At 38.6% G+C, this 18,960-nt stretch overlaps 3 protein-coding genes across 3 annotated transcripts in view; all 3 read left to right on the forward strand.

Annotated features, from left to right (window-relative positions):
* The window catches only part of LOC110950830 (protein prune homolog 2-like), a 188,370-nt gene that overhangs the window by 66,109 nt on the left and 103,301 nt on the right, over positions 1-18,960 (forward strand). The window lies entirely within an intron of this gene.
* The window catches only part of LOC127534826 (beta-1,3-galactosyl-O-glycosyl-glycoprotein beta-1,6-N-acetylglucosaminyltransferase-like), a 34,377-nt gene continuing 16,239 nt past the window's right edge, over positions 823-18,960 (forward strand). The window contains exon 1 of the mRNA XM_051951062.1: positions 823-914. The gene's annotated coding sequence lies outside the window, so the exon portion shown is untranslated. The remainder of the gene's footprint in view (positions 915-18,960) is intronic.
* Positions 3,383-6,579, forward strand: LOC110969262 (beta-1,3-galactosyl-O-glycosyl-glycoprotein beta-1,6-N-acetylglucosaminyltransferase-like). The gene is made up of 4 exons (XM_022219311.2): positions 3,383-4,051; positions 4,171-4,264; positions 4,639-5,043; positions 5,175-6,579. The coding sequence occupies exons 1-4, from the start codon at positions 3,756-3,758 to the stop codon at positions 5,658-5,660; spliced, it is 1,281 nt and encodes a 426-aa protein (XP_022075003.2). The 5' UTR covers positions 3,383-3,755; the 3' UTR covers positions 5,661-6,579.

An 18,960-nucleotide genomic window follows, 5' to 3' on the forward strand; every position in this document is an offset into this window, starting at 1 on the left:
CATTGCAGAAATGCTTTAACAATAAATTTCCTTGAATCAATATCTGGTCTGGCCCATGGACTAATGTCTTTGTCGGGGAGTGAGGCTGGGTTGAACAGAGCAGGGGGGCAGGGCTGACACCGTGCAGATTTCATGCGTAAGGCACATGAGAAAGAAATGCTTTTACACTGAATTTAAAACTGTCTACATTTGGTGAAAGTCTAATCTCCACTGGCAGTGTTTTCTACTTGTTTGCAACATAACAGCTACACTGCAAAAACTCAGTCTTATCCAAGTGTATTTGTTTTATTTTTCGTCAAAATGTCTTATCCTGCTTGATTTAAGATAAATTCACTTAACAAGGGACATTTCAGCAAGATGGAGTTGGATTTAAGATGATGTATTTGAAATACCTTATGTCAAACAATCTTGAAATGATCTTGTTTTGAGTTGTATTTTACAAGAAAACTTAATGAGTTTAATACATCTCAAATTAGGAGGTTACATGAAAGCAAAAATCCATTTTTGAGTGGAATTTTTTTTTTTTTTTAGCATGTCTGGCTTATTTTAAGACACCTAAGCTTTATACCTAAAATATAGCTTCAATAAGTTTTCACAGCTAATTTTAAGCTCTCAATATTCTAATTATCATGTCTTATTTCAAGAAATCTTACAAACCATTTTTCACTTGTTCTTTTGGCAGATTTGTTCCTTCATTGTTCATTGTTCCTTCATTGAGTGGCAGGCTCGCTCCGTCATGTTGCGATCACCAACCAATCAGGATAACTGTAAAGAGACAAATGCCCGAGGCAAATGCAGGGAGTGGATTCTACAGTGAGACATGGAAACGAATGCTCGCAATGATAACTAATTGTGCATCTCAACAAAACTAACCAGACAAGAACACCATCAGATTTGTTATGTAGAAAGAAGAGGTTCAGAACAGATGAAGGCAGAAGCATCGGATCTGAATCTCTGCTTGTAAAATCACAGGTAGGAAGAATTTGCATGTTTTATTGCTTAAAGTTCTTTATGTCTATATATCAATCAAATGAACAAATTTTATCCCACAGATTGTTTACCAGTTATTAAAAAGGAGGTTTTATTTTTAAGTATTCAACAAGAAATCCTGTGATGTATATTGTATGCTAGCACTGTAACCTCAAATTGTATATTGGTGTATAGTGGAAATGTTAGTCAGTCAGTCAGTTGCATCCGACGGTATCGGTGACACAAATTAAGTTCTTCATCCAGCTCCCTCTGTCCAACATTGTAGTCAAAAGTCCTTTGCAGACCAATGTCTTCTTCTAGTACCTTCTTTATTGTTGTGCTAGGACTGCCAACCCTTTTGACAGCATCAAATTTCCACAGCAGTTCTCGACCAGCTGCTTCGCTGTGTCTCACCACATGTCCAGCCAAGGCTAGTCTACGTTGCCTAATGATGGTTGACAACCGTGTATGTGGACCATACAGCGACTTGTTGAGATGCGATTTTCAGGAGATGTTTTGTACCTTCCGTAGCATTCTGGTATGAGTCCCATCAATTCTTTCTGAGAGAGTCTTCATTAGTGACCAGGAATCAGATCCATGGAGAAAGATGGATTCCACTGATGCCTTGAAAACTCTCATTTTGGTTGTTGTTTTAATAGATAACCATATTTTTGACAGAGTTAAATGCACCCCAAGCTTTACCAATTAAAATGTTAGAACTGTAGAGGTAAACAGCCCTTAACTTGCTTATACCAGTTTCAAAAGTAATAATTAGTTATATTTAGTGGAGCTACTCAGTTATCATATTTAGATGGGAATTACTACTACAACATCTGATTACAAATACTAAAACAATTGTGATTTCTAAAGAGAACTAAATGTAGAAACGGAACATGTCGCTTGATGTTAGTCACAGAAGGACTTGAAGAACCAGTTTTCTTTACAGGAGATACCAAAGATGAGTAAGTAATTACTTCCAAGTGTTTTGAAAGAACAGGTATAACCACCACACCCTTAATTAATGATGAACTTCAACATAGACTGCTAAAGGACAAGCAACAGTTTCCCAGCACTCACAGAATGCTTCACTTCTGTGTATTGGTACAAACATCCCTCAAATTAAAAGCATGAACTTAGTTTTACATTCACCTTTGTTGGACCTTGTTTGGACTACTGGCTGGTGACTGAAGCAGGGCTGACGAGAACCCGCAAAGAGAACTGAGTCCATGTGTGGGAAATCCAGGAAAGAGGGGGCAGAGTCCAAAAAGTGGGGAAGCAAATTCAAAGAGAGTGCAGAGTCCATGATAGGATGTGCATTTATGATGCAGCAGCATGAGAGTGAATGACCAAGGCTTAAATACCTGGAGGTGAGGTAGTGAGGAGGTGAGCTGAGTTAGCTGATTACTGCAGCTGACCCTCATTGCAGTAATCAGCAGGTAGAGTGCAGGCAGGTGAAGCAGGGAGAGCAAGGGGGCGAGTAAACAGGGAGAGAGACAGGAGGGAGAGATGACAGACAGAGGGAGCCAAAAAGAGAGACAGGTCAGAACAGAAACAGATCAAGAACAATAGGAGAAATCAGGAAAAAGAGGGAAAAGGAGGAAGAAGGGCAGATGCTGAAACAAGGATCATAACAAATATAAGTACAGTAAGGTGTGATAGCCTTTCCACATTGGCAGCTTTATCACTTATTTTTGAAGCGGTCACATTCACCATTACTGCTGTATTCAAGGATTCAAGGATATTTATTGTCAAAGCATTTCTGCAATGAAACTTTGTTGGCACTTCCAAAAATAAAAACAACATAATATAACAAAACAATGAACCGCTGTACAAAAAGTATTACATATGTATATATATATATATATATATATATATATATATATATATATATATATACACAAGCAAATAGAACAGGTATTTTAAAAAAACTGTAAAAGTGTGATAGTGTAATGAGGTGGAACATCTGTTTTAGAGTGTCTGATTCAAGTGAAATGCATGGTATGAATGATTATTGCACATGAAGATGATGATTGTCCATCAGTGAGTCTCTGTTTGAACCTAAGTGATATCTTATCCTTGTTAAAGCTAAACTTCTATTTTGGAAACTTTTTGACTAACATAAACGTACAGTTATGTGAAGAAGCAGCACATGATTTAAACTTTAGAAGGCTGAAAGGTATAGCTTGCCTCTGAATTTTCTTTTCTGTTTCTATACTTGTGCTTTTATTAATAACATTATTTTTGATTGCATGCCATCACCATAAACAGTTAACGCCAACAATAATGTTCATGTAAACGTGACCTTTGCTTTATGATGATCTTTTTACCTTCATATATGTGGGAAGGGTTTGACAGAAGAATGGATGTGTTCACATGATTTCTTTCTCTTCTTTCCAGGGGCGATATGGACTAATCTGCCTGACTTCATAATGAAAGGAACTTGTGGACACATTTTTAAACATTACTGCAAATACATTTATTAAAGCTTTGTAGCATGTAGCAAAGAGCAGAAACACAACTACATTGGTGTCACAGAACATAGTCTCCATTGCACATTTTGAGCTTAAATTTTTGATTTAAGTCTGAGTTGGTGACTAACAGATCAGTAGTGCATATGTCATGATATTTTAGTGATTTATTTCTTAATCTTAGACACAAAATGTTTCACAGACAGAAAAAAATACATTAATGACTGTGAAATACGTTTGAAGACGAATATAAGTTGCAGTTGAACAACATACAGAATTCACACTACAAAAGCATCGCGGTTGAAGTTCTCTAAAATAATGCCGTTACTGAAACGAGGTCGACTGTTCCTGTTATTTAAGCTCACTGTTGTACTGGGATCAGTGTGGATGCTTTCTCTACTCAATGAACTGAGAACAGACTGGAGTCTTACCTACAACTGGTGGGAGTATACAGATGTGGATGACGGTCCAGAGAAAGAGTGCAACTGTGCTGCAATCCTACGGGGAGAGACAAAGGCAGTGGAAAAGGCCAAATTACTGGTCCTCACTAAAGACTTCCACAAGAGTGTTGACATCCCTGATGAGTATTACATCAATGCAACCAAAGACTGCAGGTGTGTGGCTTTAAATCACAGCCTTCAGTAACTGTTGAACTCTGAGTCATTACTGAAATGTTTTGAGTTGAAGTAAAATCCTTGAGTAGCATTTGTTGTTCAATTTTGTGCTTTTGCAGGAACTTTAAGTTAAGCAGGAAATACTTGACATTCCCGTTAAGCAAAGAAGAGGAGGACTTTCCTCTGGCTTACTCTATGGTGGTCCATCACAAGGTATGAAAACTCAGAAGTCTGAATTCAAATTTATCCAAACTTTAAAGGCTGTGCAGTAGGTCTACAGTATAGCTGTATAACGTTTTCCTTGACTGTGGAGGAAGTGTAACGTTTGGAAAACTGTCCTTCAGGATGAAGGTTGTAATTGACATGTAATAACTGGCTGTGAAATTTTGAATTAAATGTAAAATTTGAAAGTGGACATTTGAAGGTACAGGGATCTAATCACTGACTCCACTGAGCTGCATTATAGGAAATGTCAAATCCATCTTTTTGGAACTTGTCACATCATTCAGGGAGTACCCCTTTAAACTGATGCACAAATGAAGTAAATCATTCAATCACTGATTGTTTTTTCTCTCCATTTACTTCAGGTGCAGAATTTTGAGAGACTACTGAGAGCTATTTATGCACCTCAAAATATTTATTGTGTCCATGTGGACAAGAAATCAGAGACCTCAGTCTTTGCTGCCATCATGGCCATCACCTCCTGTTTTCCGAACGTCTTCATGGTCACACGGCCTGTCAGTGTGGTCTATGGTGGCTGGACACGAGTCCAGGCTGACCTTAACTGTATGGCTGATCTTTATAATGCCAGCACAGAATGGAAATACTTCATCAACGTTTGTGGCCAGGATTTCCCTTTGAAAACCAATTTGGAGATGGTACGGATGTTGCATTCATTGAAGGGTCAGAACATCATGGAGTCAGAAAAAATGCCAGCTGGAAAGATATGGAGGGTCACATATGTTCACCAGGTTGTTAATGGCCAAGTTAAGGTAATTCATTTGGAGATTTTTTTTTACATACCTAAATAGAGGAAGTACCTTTGTCATTGTAGAAATGTTCTATTCAGACTGACCTCACTGACTGTCACCATCATAATAATGTACTACGTCAACTTTTTCAGAGGACAGAAAAGCTAAAGGAGCCACCTCCCTTCAACCTGCCCATTTTGTCAGGAAGTGCCTACATTGTGGTCTGTCGAGGTTACATCCGCAGTGTGTTGGAAGATGATCGAATACAGATGCTGATAGAGTGGGGGAAAGACACCTACAGTCCTGATGAGTTTCTCTGGGCAACCATTCAACGAATGCCTGGTGTTCCTGGCTCAACAAGGCCCCATACTAAATACGATATGTCAGATATGAATGCAATTGCTCGACTGGTGAAGTGGCAGTGGCTTGAGGGTCCACAGGAGTCCCTGAATGCAGTGTATTCAGAATGTAATGGTCACCATGTGAGGGGAGTATGTGTGTATGGTGTTGGAGACCTGCAATGGATCATTTCTCAGCCTCACCTCTTTGCTAACAAGTTTAGCGCCAACAAAGACTCCATTGCCATCTACTGCTTGGAGAAATATCTGAGACAAAAGGCACTGGCTGAGTTACGTTAGGTGGAGATTTCCGTGGCAACTCAGAATCAGTCAGAGAAGGGAGTGGTTGACTTGTGACAATGTTTAAGTGGGTGGTACATGCCAAAGTAGCAGGAATCAATGTTTCCCAACAGAAAATTGCAGTGTAACAAGAAAATCAATTCACTCTCTAGTGGACAGACATCATATTTTATTTGTATAAAGACTGCAATCATCAACCATGTACACAATTTTTTAGGGATATCCTCTCAGTTATTAAGTTGGAGAATACTAGATATGCTGCATGTTTCCAAGGTTACACTGACATGGCAATCTTTCTTTAGATGCGTTGATGTTTTAGGTTCTGATAGTGTGATAACCAGTGTGGATTTTGTCTTTGGTATATATGTATTTATGTGTAATAACAGTTTTGGAACAAGAACAACAAAAAGGATCATTGATATGTTAGTGCCTGAGATAAAAGGGTGCATTGTTCTGGCCTCCTGACACCTTCCTGCTGATTTTGTTTGTTACGTAATTCTTATATTCATCTTTCTTTGCATAGTTTATGATGTATATCCTGTGAATGTCATGTATGGGTGGAGGGAGGGGGATATTTATTAGTCCAACTGTATTTATACACTGAATTGTCAAATTGCATTGACACAAGTTCAGAAACAAACCTAATCCAAAGTTATGAAAGCTAGTTACCCTACAAAATATTTGATTTGTCTGTGACTACAGATAATTAGAATAGATATATTTTATTTATGCATATTTGCAGTTCAATGAAACAAACTACAGTCATGAAAATCCAAAGATGTTGCTGTTAGTCTAGCAGTCTGTTTAATAATTTCATCCATCTACTCAAAAATTCAAATGAAAACACAAATGCTAGTTTGATTTCTGGCCATGCAATTGCAAAATACATGGAAAACAATGTAATTTGTAAAGGAACAATTGTTGAGGAAAATCTCCAAGTAAAATAAAGGTGGTTGGTTGTAACAGTTGGTGGTGTTCTTTCAAGAGTGATTCATTTGTATCTACTTTGATATTACCAAGTATTTTCATTGATTCGTGTCAATGATGTTGGGGTCATCTTTGTCCATCTCTTGCACATACATATGTAGAACTGGACAAACTTTATTGTGGCATTAAGTCAGCGTTATCTCCAGTTGTAACAGCTGAAAGCATGCAACACATTACTGCAGCTAATGACAACTGTTTTTTATATGTTGTTAACAGGGATGTTATGCGACTTCTGTTTGCATGTACCTGTTAGGCCTGCTTCTGCAGGCTCTAGATAGGGTCCCTCCTTCCCTGTGCATTTGCTTTTCTTTTAGCTGTGCTGGGTGCTGCAGCGGCAGGTGAAGTCAATCCTCTGCCGGCAATCAGCAGAAGCAGGAGCAGGTGCACCAGTGCCAATCAGTCCTCTACACTCCTGCTACCCTTGGTCTGGCTTTTGGATTCGTCTACGGTTCCAACACAATCCCCCCCTCTGGACTCGTCATCTGGCTCATCACCGCCATCTCCGCATGGTTTAAAAAACCCCTTCAGCCTTCCCCTGTCGTTACAGCCCTCATCTTCAGCTCCCAGGACCCCAAGCCCTCCGGCTCCCAGTTTCCCCATCTCACACCACAGTAAGCTGTGCCACAGTCAGAGCAAGTCAGGTGAGATTAGATGTTTTTTGTCTACAGACTGTTTTTTGGCTTTAGCCCGAGTCTTCGTTTTTGGCAGATGTTACTGTCCATTTTCAGTCTGCCCAGATATAGTTTAGTTAAGTATAGCATAGAATAGTATAGTATAGTATAGCATAGTATAGTATAGTATAGTATAGTGTCACATATCCTGTCATGCATGTATCCAAATGTGTGTTGTGTTTTTCTTGCTTTCCCACCCCTCCCTCTTCTCCCATCCCTCCCCCTTGCCCTCCTCTGTCCTTCTCAACCCGCCCGGCCAGCAGGCAGATGGGTCCCCCCTATATAGAGCCGGGTTCTGCTCGAGGTTTCTTCCCTGTTAAAAGGGTGTTTTTCCTTGCCACTGTCGCCTTTGGGCTTGCTCTGGGGGTCAGGCATATGGGTTCTGTAAAGCGTCCTGAGACAATTTGACTGCAATTGACGCTATATAAATAAAATTGAATTGAATTGAATTATAGTATAGTATAGTATAGTATAGTTGAAGAAGTCTAACAAAGGAAGAAAGAGTACTGGAAATGTTTCAGCGAACTCCAAGAAAGTCTGTGTGGCAAGATAGTCGTGAGGTAGGCATTTCAAAATCATCTGTCCATTGCATCATGAAACGTTGTCAATGGAAAAATTACTTTCCAAGATTAGTCCATGCTCTTCATGATGATGATCCAGACCAAAGAGTAAAGTACTGCGAGTGGTACTTGGAACGATGTACCGAAAATGCACACTTTCCCACAAAGATTGTTTGGAGTGATGAGGCCACAATCAAATTAAATGGTTCGATTAACAAGACTTCTCTTTATGGGGATACCTAAAAGACAAAGGCTGTGTCCGAAATCGCATACTAACGTACTACATACTACATTCTCAATGAGTATATACTGTATACTACGTACTATAAGTATGATTAGAATGCCGACCGTTCACACTGTAGTATACTACTCCGTTTCCCATAATGCATTTCAAACCTCCGACGACAAAAACCGGAAGTACGGCTATCAAATATCTCGGCTGAATGCCGGCTTCAGGTCGATTTTACGCTAACAAACAGTCGCATAATTAATGTGGCAATTTCAAGCCGGCACTCCTCATGCAGTTATTAGCCAGATTATGAAAATCGTTTCAGTTGTAGCTGCAGGCTACTCGAGGTAGCTGCTACTTGTTCTGTATGCAAAGCGAGCTGCTGCAACTAGCTGCTAGCATTCAGTAGCACGTTGTGAGGTCTCTGACAAATTTAAAACGTTGGTCAGAAAACGGCTATTTCTCAAATCTGTGGGGTGATTAGGATGACTACTTAACCACATAAAACAAAATAAAAATCGCCGCGGTCCGGCCACATATCCCGCGGAGGCTTGCATTTTGGTGGATAGCTCGCAAAGCATTATGGGGCTGTTGAGTATGACTAGTGTGGTCACCGCGCATACTTAAAATTTTTCCGGATGTAGTATACATCCGTATCGAAGCCTGTTTCCGCCACTTGGAAAAAAAAATAAGTCAAATGCTATCTCATAATTATGAGATACAAAGTCATAATTATGAGATACAAAGTCATAATTATGACTTGCTATCTCATAATTATGACTTTTTATCTCATAATTATGAGATAAAAAGTCATAATTATGAGATACAAAGTCATAATTATGAGATACAAAGTCATAATTATGAGATAGCAAGTCATAATTATGACTTTTTATCTCATAATTATGACTTACGATCTCATAATTATGAGATAAAAAGTCATAATTATGACTTTTTATCTCATAATTATGACTTTGTATCTCATAATTATGACCTTTTATCTCATAATTATGACTTACGATCTCATAATTATGAGATACAAAGTCATAATTATGACTTTTTATCTCATAATTATGAGATCGTAAGTCATAATTATGAGATAAAAAGTCATAATTATGACTTGCTATCTCATAATTATGACTTTTTATCTCATAATTATGAGATAAAAAGTCATAATTATGAGATACAAGTCATAATTATGACTTTTTATCTCATAATTATGAGATCGTAAGTCATAATTATGAGATAAAAAGTCATAATTATGACTTGCTATCTCATAATTATGACTTTTTAATCTCATAATTATGAGATAAAAAGTCATAATTATGAGATAAAAAGTCATAATTATGAGATACAAAGTCATAATTATGAGTTACAAAGTCATAATTATGAGATAGCAAGTCATAATTATGAGATAGCAAGTCATAATTATGAGATACAAAGTTATAATTATGAGATACAAAGTCATAATTATGACTTTTTATCTCATAATTATGAGATCGTAAGTCATAATTATGAGATACAAAGTCATAATTATGAGATAGCAAGTCATAATTATGAGATACCACACATACCACACATACCACAGCAGACACATGTTGCGGGAGACAGCCTATGAATACCTGTCTTGCACTCTGCCAATGTTCCTGAATTAAGGTAAGCATTGTTTTACTGAGCGTAATATTAACGTATTAGTATGTACTAAACGATCCGTTTCTTTTGTGAAAGCTCAATCACGGTTCAAATCTCGTTAATTTTACAAAGAAAATACACCTACGTGTGCGGCGCTGCCTCTGTTACCTTTGCTAATGTTAGCTAACTGGCTGGTGATCGTTCGTCAGATCCCACTCATGTTAACGTGAAATACAAGCATCAAAAAGACGCTATTGTAAGTTTTCTGGTCTCATTATTAATGACCATTTGATGTGCAGTGATGTACACAGAGGCTGCAGTTGTTGTCACTGTCGAGTTATCTGTGATGCTAATCGCTCGCTCATTTTACTCTTACTGAGCTCGGAGAATGATGCTTCTGTGTGGCTTAGAAGCAGCTGGTCGTATATCAGTGGGAATGTAAATATAACACGATTTTATTTATGGAGCGTCAGATTGCAACTCTTAAATATTTTTTGCCGCATTGCTGCTTGCTTTTCAAAAGCACATAGAAGCTAACTTGACTTAACAAGCACTAGGTTCGACAGTATTTATTGCTGCTGCAGTGGGATGACAACCGACTTTAAGTTGAACTAAACTGCATCTGATGATCAGCCTGTATAACATGTAAAGATTAACGAGTTTTTGTATTTATACCTCTGCAAACAACATGTCGTGTATGTACTTCTTAATTATACATGTCATGTAAATAGTTGTTCAAGTTTATGCAACTGAACTGTGTGCACATTAGCCAAAAATGTATTGTATTTGGGGCTGTAGCTTATGAGGCTGAATGTGGTTGTGTTGCTTGGAGTACATATGCTATGCAAATGTAAAACTTGCCATCAGTGTGCCTTTTAAATCAGCCCTTCACTACTGATGGCAGTACATTGTGGGCACATCACACTTGTAAAGTAAATAGTCAATGAAACTGCATAGATATCATTGTATTTCTGATTCCTGCTTCATTGAAATCAATTAACTAAGTTCCGTTACAGTGTATTGATGCTATATTTATGTTCAACTTTGTTCAACTTTTAGTACATCTACCCAAAAGTTCACCCTACTGAGGGAGAATAATCCTGTGACCTGGATGTAATTGCAGGTAAATTATGGTTGTTGTTTTTTTTAAAACTTAAATGTTACATTGTTTTCACATTTGCAAATGTGAATGCAGTGTGTTGAATAGGACTAAAGTTAGGGTCAGTTGGACAAATTATAAAATAATGCAAGAGATTAAACCAATATGCATAACTCTAAAGAAGCAAACATACAAACAATCTGTTAAATAAAGATATTCTGTGAAAATTATCGCTATGGTTCATGTGTCATATTTGCAATTAATTTAAATAGCTTTCGATTGTCTGTCCCAGGATGGATGAGCTGTGTGACTTTTTAAGGTCACGAAATGTGTCTGAGGAAACCATACAGCATCTGGAAAAGGATAAGGTAGTTAGCTTGTTAAAGGAACAATTAAAATGAATATATGTGGAAAAGAGTGATACATCTTCTACATCTGTGCTTTTTTTATCCAGCAGTACCTAATAAAATTATTTATACTTTTATAGAATAAGTATTAAATATATAGTGTATATAGTATAGTAGTTTTGTATAGTATTGATGAAGTTCTTCTCTTTTTTTTTAGATTGATTCCAGTGTCATACTGCTGATGACAGATGAACAGCTGAAAGAGTATCTGCCATCCTACGGTGACCGGCTGGCTGTTCTTGGATTTTGCAGGCAGAAGGGCAATAATTCTGTTTCCCGTAAATCAAAACTTTTTGAGCGACTGAGGGCCAAGATATCAAGAAACAGAAGTGATGGTCATGAGCATCAGTCTGAGCAAGAACCACCTCGGAATGCTCAAAAGAATGTGCGAAAAGTTGAGATAGGTTGGATGCATTTCCGTGAAGGAAAATTTTTGCAAGTAAGGACCAAAAAAGGTGGCGGTACAAGAAAAATCTCTATATCAAAGAACTGTAAAAAAAAGTGAGTTGATTGAAAAGGCAGTGGACCTGTTTTTTCCTGGTCAAAAAAACGCAGAGGGCAGCATCACAGATTTCGTAGTTGATGTTACTGATTTTCAGGAGCACTCATTAGATGAGCAGATTACAGTTGGACAACTGTATGAACAAACAAAACTACCACTCTTGCGTTTTTACTTAACAACCAAAAAGAAGGACATTAGCATTGACACACAGCCAGTCAACAGCAGTGGAACAGCTGCACAAGATTTTGAAAACATGGAACAGACATCCAGCTCTACTCACCACAATCTCAGCACAACTCTGGTAGAGGCTGAGGTACCAAATACTGTTGATGTCATATATGTAGAAAGCAGCAATGCTCTTTTAGACATAAGCAGCAATGATGTTTCCTTACTGTACCCCAATGCTGACATGAATGATTTGTCCAGTGTGCAAGAGTTTGAGGGAGCGGTTAGTGTGGATGTGTTAGAGGATAGTGGCACTGTCACATTCTCCACAGGCCATGTCTCTGTAATGGACAGTGTCAGTCTTGATGACACTTTACCACTTTCTCTGCCATCATACGGGTCTGTGCATTCTCTTCCACACCTTGATATGTTACAGGAGCCCATTGCTCAGAGGCAGAGAACAAAGAAAATTCTTGTTCTTCATCGTGGACAGATCCTTAAAGAACTTATTTCACATTTTTGTGATGAAAATGTCATGCTAGAGGATATTTCTATCCAAGTGGTACTTCCTGATGGAAGGCTGGAAAAGGCTGTTGATGCAGGCGGAGTCCTGAGAGATGTGCTTTCTGAATTTTGGCAGGATTTTTATGAGCAGTGCACACTGGGGAATGATTTTAAGGTGCCTTATCTTCGCCACGATTTTGGTCAGCAACAATGGGAAAGCATTGGTCGAATCATTGCATTTGGTTGGCAGAAAGAGAAATACCTGCCGATAAAAATTGCCCCTGTAATATTGGAACAAGCAGCCCTGGGATGTATTAAAAGTAGTCTTGTTGACAGCTTCCTCAGGTTTGTTACAGAGTCAGATAGAATGGTCTTTGAAACCTGCCGATCAGATTTTGAAGGTGTGGACCAGGAAGAGTTGCTTGAAGTAATGGATCTCTATAGCTGCCGAAGAGTGCCAACAGGTGATAATTTCAAACAACTGTTGGAGGAGCTAGCCCACCAAAAGCTGATCCAAGAACCTGCCTTTGTCATTGAGCAGTGGAGCAATGTGCTTGCAGCCTTAAGGTCAGAGCTAGAAGGCATTACAGCTGCATATGAAAATCTGCAGCCAACATTGAGAAAAGTTATGAGATCAGTTATTTACCCATCTACCATGAATGACCAGCAGAAACAAACTGGAAAGTATCTAAGCTCATACCTTAGAGAATCAGACACACAGCACCTCTCCCTTTTCCTCCGGTTTTGCACTGGATCTGATTTGTTTCTTGGTAAGAGCATCACTGTCAGCTTCACACAAATGCAAGGCCTTCAGAGACGGCCTGTTGCCCACACATGTGGATGCTACTTGGAGTTGCCAATTAATTATGACAACTACCCAGACTTCCGACATGAAATGAACAAAGTGTTGGAGAGCAGTGTGTGGATAATGGACATAGTGTAGCAAAGTTGAGTTGATTTCCCGCAAGATTTAAATGTCTTAAGAAAAAAATCCTCAAAAATATGTATTTTTTGGTTTATGTTTACATTTTCTGAGGAGGTTGTTCCCTTTGTAAAACTGGTTTTGTAGATGATTTTACTTGGCAATGTTTGAAAAGCACTCCCATATTGTTGCAATATACTTTATTTTTGCACTTCATGTCACATAAAGACATATGCATTGAAACATTTGTGTTATTTTGAACAGATAAAAATACAACAGTTGCATTGTTCTGTCAGTTCTTTCCATTATGTACAAACCTGAAAAAAATGATCACAATGCATATATGATGAAGTACTAAATATTTCTGTTTTCTACTGCAAAAATGTCAACTTTATGTTCTAAATTACACACAGACTGTATAAAAGAACTGTATGTAGTTTACAGGCTTGAAAAATGTGACTCCTGTTCAAATAATTCATAATAATTCACAAAATTTTCAATCATGCACTTGGTCAAAAAAATGTCCACAAGTTATTATGTCATCAGCTAAAATCACTCCTTATCAGTGTACTTCTGGTCCATTGAAAAATACTCCTTCATTAAGTAAATATTAGGCCTCAAAGAGACAAAAAAAACTTTTAACCAAGTATGGTCACTTTTGTTTCTAACAAATTACAAACTCTTGATTTCTAAACTGGAGTCCACAGATCAATGGGTGACATCACAGTGACTACATCCAGGCCTTTCATACAGTCTGTGATTTAACACCAATACTACAGAAGTGTGACAAAGAGGAATGTATATTTACATTTGCATTAAATCCAGATTCTTTTCTTTTTGTATTTAGTATTGTTTTTTTTCATATTCATTAGTGATAAACGCATTGATACTTATCTACCTTTTGTTATAGACAAACTTATTTACTTTGGAGCAATGCTACTTTTGGGTGAAAGAATAATATTATTGTAAATAGTGATTCTTAATTTATTCTTAGAGCTCAATCATGATCATCTGACGAAGATGTAGATAAAGGTCAGTAATTTCATACACATCATCAGACATTACCAGGTTGTACTCCGCCATAAGTTCCACACACAGGTGGAACACATCCTCATCACAAGGGTAGTCCTTAAAACAACAGTCTTCTCGACATATTTCTAACTTCATTTGATCAGCTGGCTGCAAGAAGTTCTGTACCCCATAAAGGTTTGGCACTGCATACATTATGGAAGGACGACCATTAGGAGCCCGAGGATTGTTAGTTGCTCTTATGCGATGATCATTCCAGGCAGTTACAACTTCATCAAGTTCCTCCTGAATAATGGACATAGAACGAGTGAAAAGGTTTGTTAGAAATAGCGGTGTTTATGCCATTATCTTAGGGATCAATCATTATCAATTATCACTCTGTTATATCCGTGTTGTTAACCAAGGTTTTTTGTTCGTTTTTTAAAGGATAGTATAGGGTACCTGTATTGTATTTTGGAAGCAAAACTGGATCAGTGCTTTGTCAATGAAGCTGTCAACAAAATACCCATCTGCTCTCAGCTGGTCAAAATGATCCATCCAAAACTGGGTACATTGGCTTCGCAAGGTGCACCACCATCGTTCAATCCTTTGATTGCCAGTACTTGGTCCAAGAGTAACACACTCTGCATGATTGTCATCATCACTGCTGTGCAGAAATTTTTGCATTTCTGCAATGTAGGTATTCTCAGTACCATGGTCTAACCGGACTTTTTGTGGACATCCATTGTTTTCCATCAGAGCATCTATGAAATATCCTGCGATTACACGAGGATCACTGTTGGTTTTGTAAGCTTCTAGCCATATCATTTTTCTTGAGAAGCCATCTATGCAACCATTAATACATACACACGTGGACAAAATTGTTGGTACCCCTCAGTTAAAGAAGGAAAAACCCACAATTCTCACTGAAATCACTTGAAACTCACAAAAGTAACAATAAATAAAAATTTATTGAAAATTAAATAATCAAAAACAGCCATTACTTTTGAATTGTTGATTAACATAATTATTTAAAAAAAACAAACTAATGAAACAGGCCTGGACAAAAATGATGGTACCTCTATAAAAGATTGAAAACTATTTGACCAGAGTGACATGATTAACTCAGGTGTGTCATTTAATTGACATCACAGGTGTTTCCAAACTCATAATCAGTCAGTCTGCCTATTTAAAGGGAGACAAGTAGTCACCCTGCTGTTTGGTGAAAAGGTGTGTACCACACTGAACATGGACAACAGAAAGCGAAGGAGAGAATTGTCCCAGGACATCCGAAAAAAAATTATAGACAAACATCTTAAAGGTAAAGGCTATAAGACCATCTCTAAACAGCTTGAAGTTCCTGTGACAACAGTGGCTCATATTATTCAGAAGTTCAAGACCCACGGGACAGTAGCCAACCTCCCTGGACGTGGCCGCAAGAGGAAAATTGATGACAAATTGAAGAGACGGATCGTTCGAATTGTATCCAAAGAGCCCAGAGCAACCTCCAAAGAAATTAAAGGTGAACTCCAAGGCCAAGGTACATCAGTGTCAGATCGCACCATTCGTCGTTGTTTGAGCCAAAGTGGACTTCATGGGAGACGACCAAGGAGGACACCACTGCTGAAAAAAACTCATAAAAAAGCCAGACTGGAATTTGCAAAAATGCATGTTGACAAGCCACAAAGCTTCTGGGAGAATGTCCTTTGGACAGATGAGACCAAACTGGAGCTTTTTGGTAAGGCACATCAACTCTATGTTCATAGACTCAAAAACCAAGCATACGAAGAAAAGAACACTGTCCCTACGGTGAAACATGGAGGAGGCTCAGTAATGTTTTGGGGCTGCTTTGCTGCATCTGGCACAGGGTGTCTTGAAAGTGTGCAAGGTACGATGAAATCTGAAGACTATCAAGGCATTCTGGAGAGGAATGTGCTGCCGAGTGTCAGAAAGCTTGGTCTCAGTCGCAGGTCATGGGTCTTCCAACAGGACAACGATCCAAAACACACAGCCAAAAACACCCAAGAATGGCTGAGAGAAAAGCGTTGGACTATTCTAAAGTGGCCTTCTATGAGCCCAGATCTGAATCCCATTGAACATATGTGGAAGGAGCTGAAACATGCCATTTGGAGAAGACACCCATCAAACCTGAGACAACTGGAGCTGTTTGCTCATGAGGAGTGGGCCAAAATACCTGTTGACAGCTGCAGAACGCTCATTGACAAATACAGAAATCGTTTAATTGCAGTGATTGCCTCAAAAGGTTGTGCAACAAAATATTAAGTTATGGGTACCATCATTTTTGTCCAGCCCTATTTCATTAGTTTGTTTTTTTAAATAATTATGTTAATCAACAACTCAAAAGTGATGGCTGATTTTGATTATTTAATTTTCAATAAATTTTTATTTATTGTTACTTTTGTGAGTTTCAAGTGATTTCAGTGAGAATTGTGGGTTTTTCCTTCTTTAACTGAGGGGTACCAACAATTTTGTCCACGTGTGTATGCCATAAGGCTTTAATTTGTCGTACCCATCTATGTGCCACACATAGTTTGGTCCCCGACTGACATACATACGCCTTCTTAAACGGTTGCGGGCTCGCAGATCCACACCGTTCTCATCCATAAGTCGCATCAATTGACGTACAGTTTCTCTGTCGGTAATTATGCCAGCCATCCAACATTTCTGGTGCATCCATCTGTAACCGTGCTGTTTGCCAGATGTTTGTAGCTGTTGGTGAATGAAGGATGCCACTTCAGCTTCATCTGTCTTATTACGTCTCCTCCAAAGCTGGTTCTTTTGTAGCTTTCTCTCCAGGGTCCGGAGGCTAAATTTGACATTATGTAATTCCTCCAAAACCACTAAAATTTCACGATTTGTAAATCCACGTCTGAAGTAATCTTCAATGATAGTATCCATTATGGTCTACTAAGCGCTGTCTCACCCACTTGCTTCTGTTGCTTTGGCACTTATGAGGAAACAAGCCATTGCAGGCAATTTTTGATTGTATTTATTTTCAGAGAAAGTCATAATTATGAGATACTAAGTCATAATTATGAGATAGAAAGTCATAATTATGACTTAGTATCTCATAATTATGAGATAGAAAGTCATAATTTTGAGATACTAAGTCATAATTATGAGATATAAAGTCATAATTATGAGATACTAAGTCATAATTATGAGATAGAAAGTCATAATTATGAGTTAGAAAGTCATAATTATGAGATACTAAGTTATAATTATGAGATAGCATTTGACTTTTTTTTTTCAAGTGGCGGAAACGGGCTTCCATACATCCGGGTATTTCTCGCGTACTCAATCTATTCATACTATCCACTACATACTTATTTTGACGTCACATTTAATATGAGTAGTACGTTAGTATGCGATTTCGGACACAGCCAAAGTCTATGCAATGAGACCTGCAACACTCACTGAACTGAGAGCAACCATGACTATGACCTTGACTGTGAATGCATGCAAATACCAAGGGAATTGTTTCATGATGTGTGCTATTCCATCGCTTCGAGTTGTCGGCAGTGTCTGGACCAGAACGGACATCAGTTTGAGAACAGGCAGTGACAAAACAATAGAATGATGTTTGTAAATTCTTTTACATGTTGAAAATTAAATAAATTATAATGAACACCTCATTTACATTTATTTAAAGTGTGTAAACTAGGGATGTAACGAAATGGTCAACTCACGAAACGATACAAAATACGAAACAGGGCTCACGATACGACATACTCACGATATGAAATAAAGATTGCAGAAAATCTCCAACAGTAGGACGTTATGCAAAAATCTAATTTTCTTTATTTTCTACCTTATGCAGACATACAAAAAAAATGCTGCATCAGTAAAAAACTAAATTGTAGTTCTTTTCCCCTTATTTAGACTACAGTGCAAATACAAACATAAAATCTCAATAAAAAAAGTGCTTTGTTGTTGTAACAATCAGGATAACTACATTCTTGAATGAAAAGGAAAACAAATAGCAGTCCTAGGAGCTGCAGTCTAGACCGATAAATGTCTGAAGTGAACTAGTTGTTTTAGGTTGGACTCGAGCAGAGGAACACAGTACCGAGGCAGGAATGGAGATTTTAAGAAGGTTTATTGGCAAAGGAAGTGGGTCTGGGAGTGAGTTCAGAATCCACCTGGAGTTTCGTCTGGTTCTGAAGAGGGGGAGCCGGGGATCGGCGGCCGTCGTCGGTTCCGTGGAGGGAGTCGAGTGTGGCGGCAGATGGTTATGGGATCCCTGGCGGCGGCGGGGCTTGGTTTGGGGACGGAGATCCGGGAGGGATGGCGTCGCGGGAGAAGGAAGGGCAGACGTAGATGGTCCAGGCGGGGATGAGAAACGAACCAGCTGATCGGAGGCAGGTGTATCCGGGGGGGCACCAGGAGGGGGGAAACCAGGAGGGGATCCGGAGGGATTTTGACGTCAGGAAGGTCCAAATGGGGAGAACAAGCAGAGCACGGCAGGCAGGAGTCTGGACAGCCGGTCGGGTCTGTCAAGTACAACAATCTGGCGGAGAATGGAGGAGTGAACCGGTCTTTTGTAGCAGAGGCAGGTGATTAGTGGAATGATCTTCAGCTGTCCAGACTCCCACG

Source organism: Acanthochromis polyacanthus, chromosome 7 (assembly GCF_021347895.1).
Source record: "Acanthochromis polyacanthus isolate Apoly-LR-REF ecotype Palm Island chromosome 7, KAUST_Apoly_ChrSc, whole genome shotgun sequence".
Lineage (NCBI taxonomy): Eukaryota > Metazoa > Chordata > Actinopteri > Pomacentridae > Acanthochromis > Acanthochromis polyacanthus.

Coding starts and splice junctions, on each gene's coding strand:
- LOC110969262 (XM_022219311.2), top strand. CDS start 3,756: ATGCCGTTACTGAAACGAGGTCGACTGTTCCTGTTATTTAAGCTCACT. Junction 4,052..4,170: donor AATGCAACCAAAGACTGCAG/GTGTGTGGCTTT, acceptor GTGCTTTTGCAG/GAACTTTAAGTTAAGCAGGA. Junction 5,044..5,174: donor TTGTTAATGGCCAAGTTAAG/GTAATTCATTTG, acceptor CAACTTTTTCAG/AGGACAGAAAAGCTAAAGGA.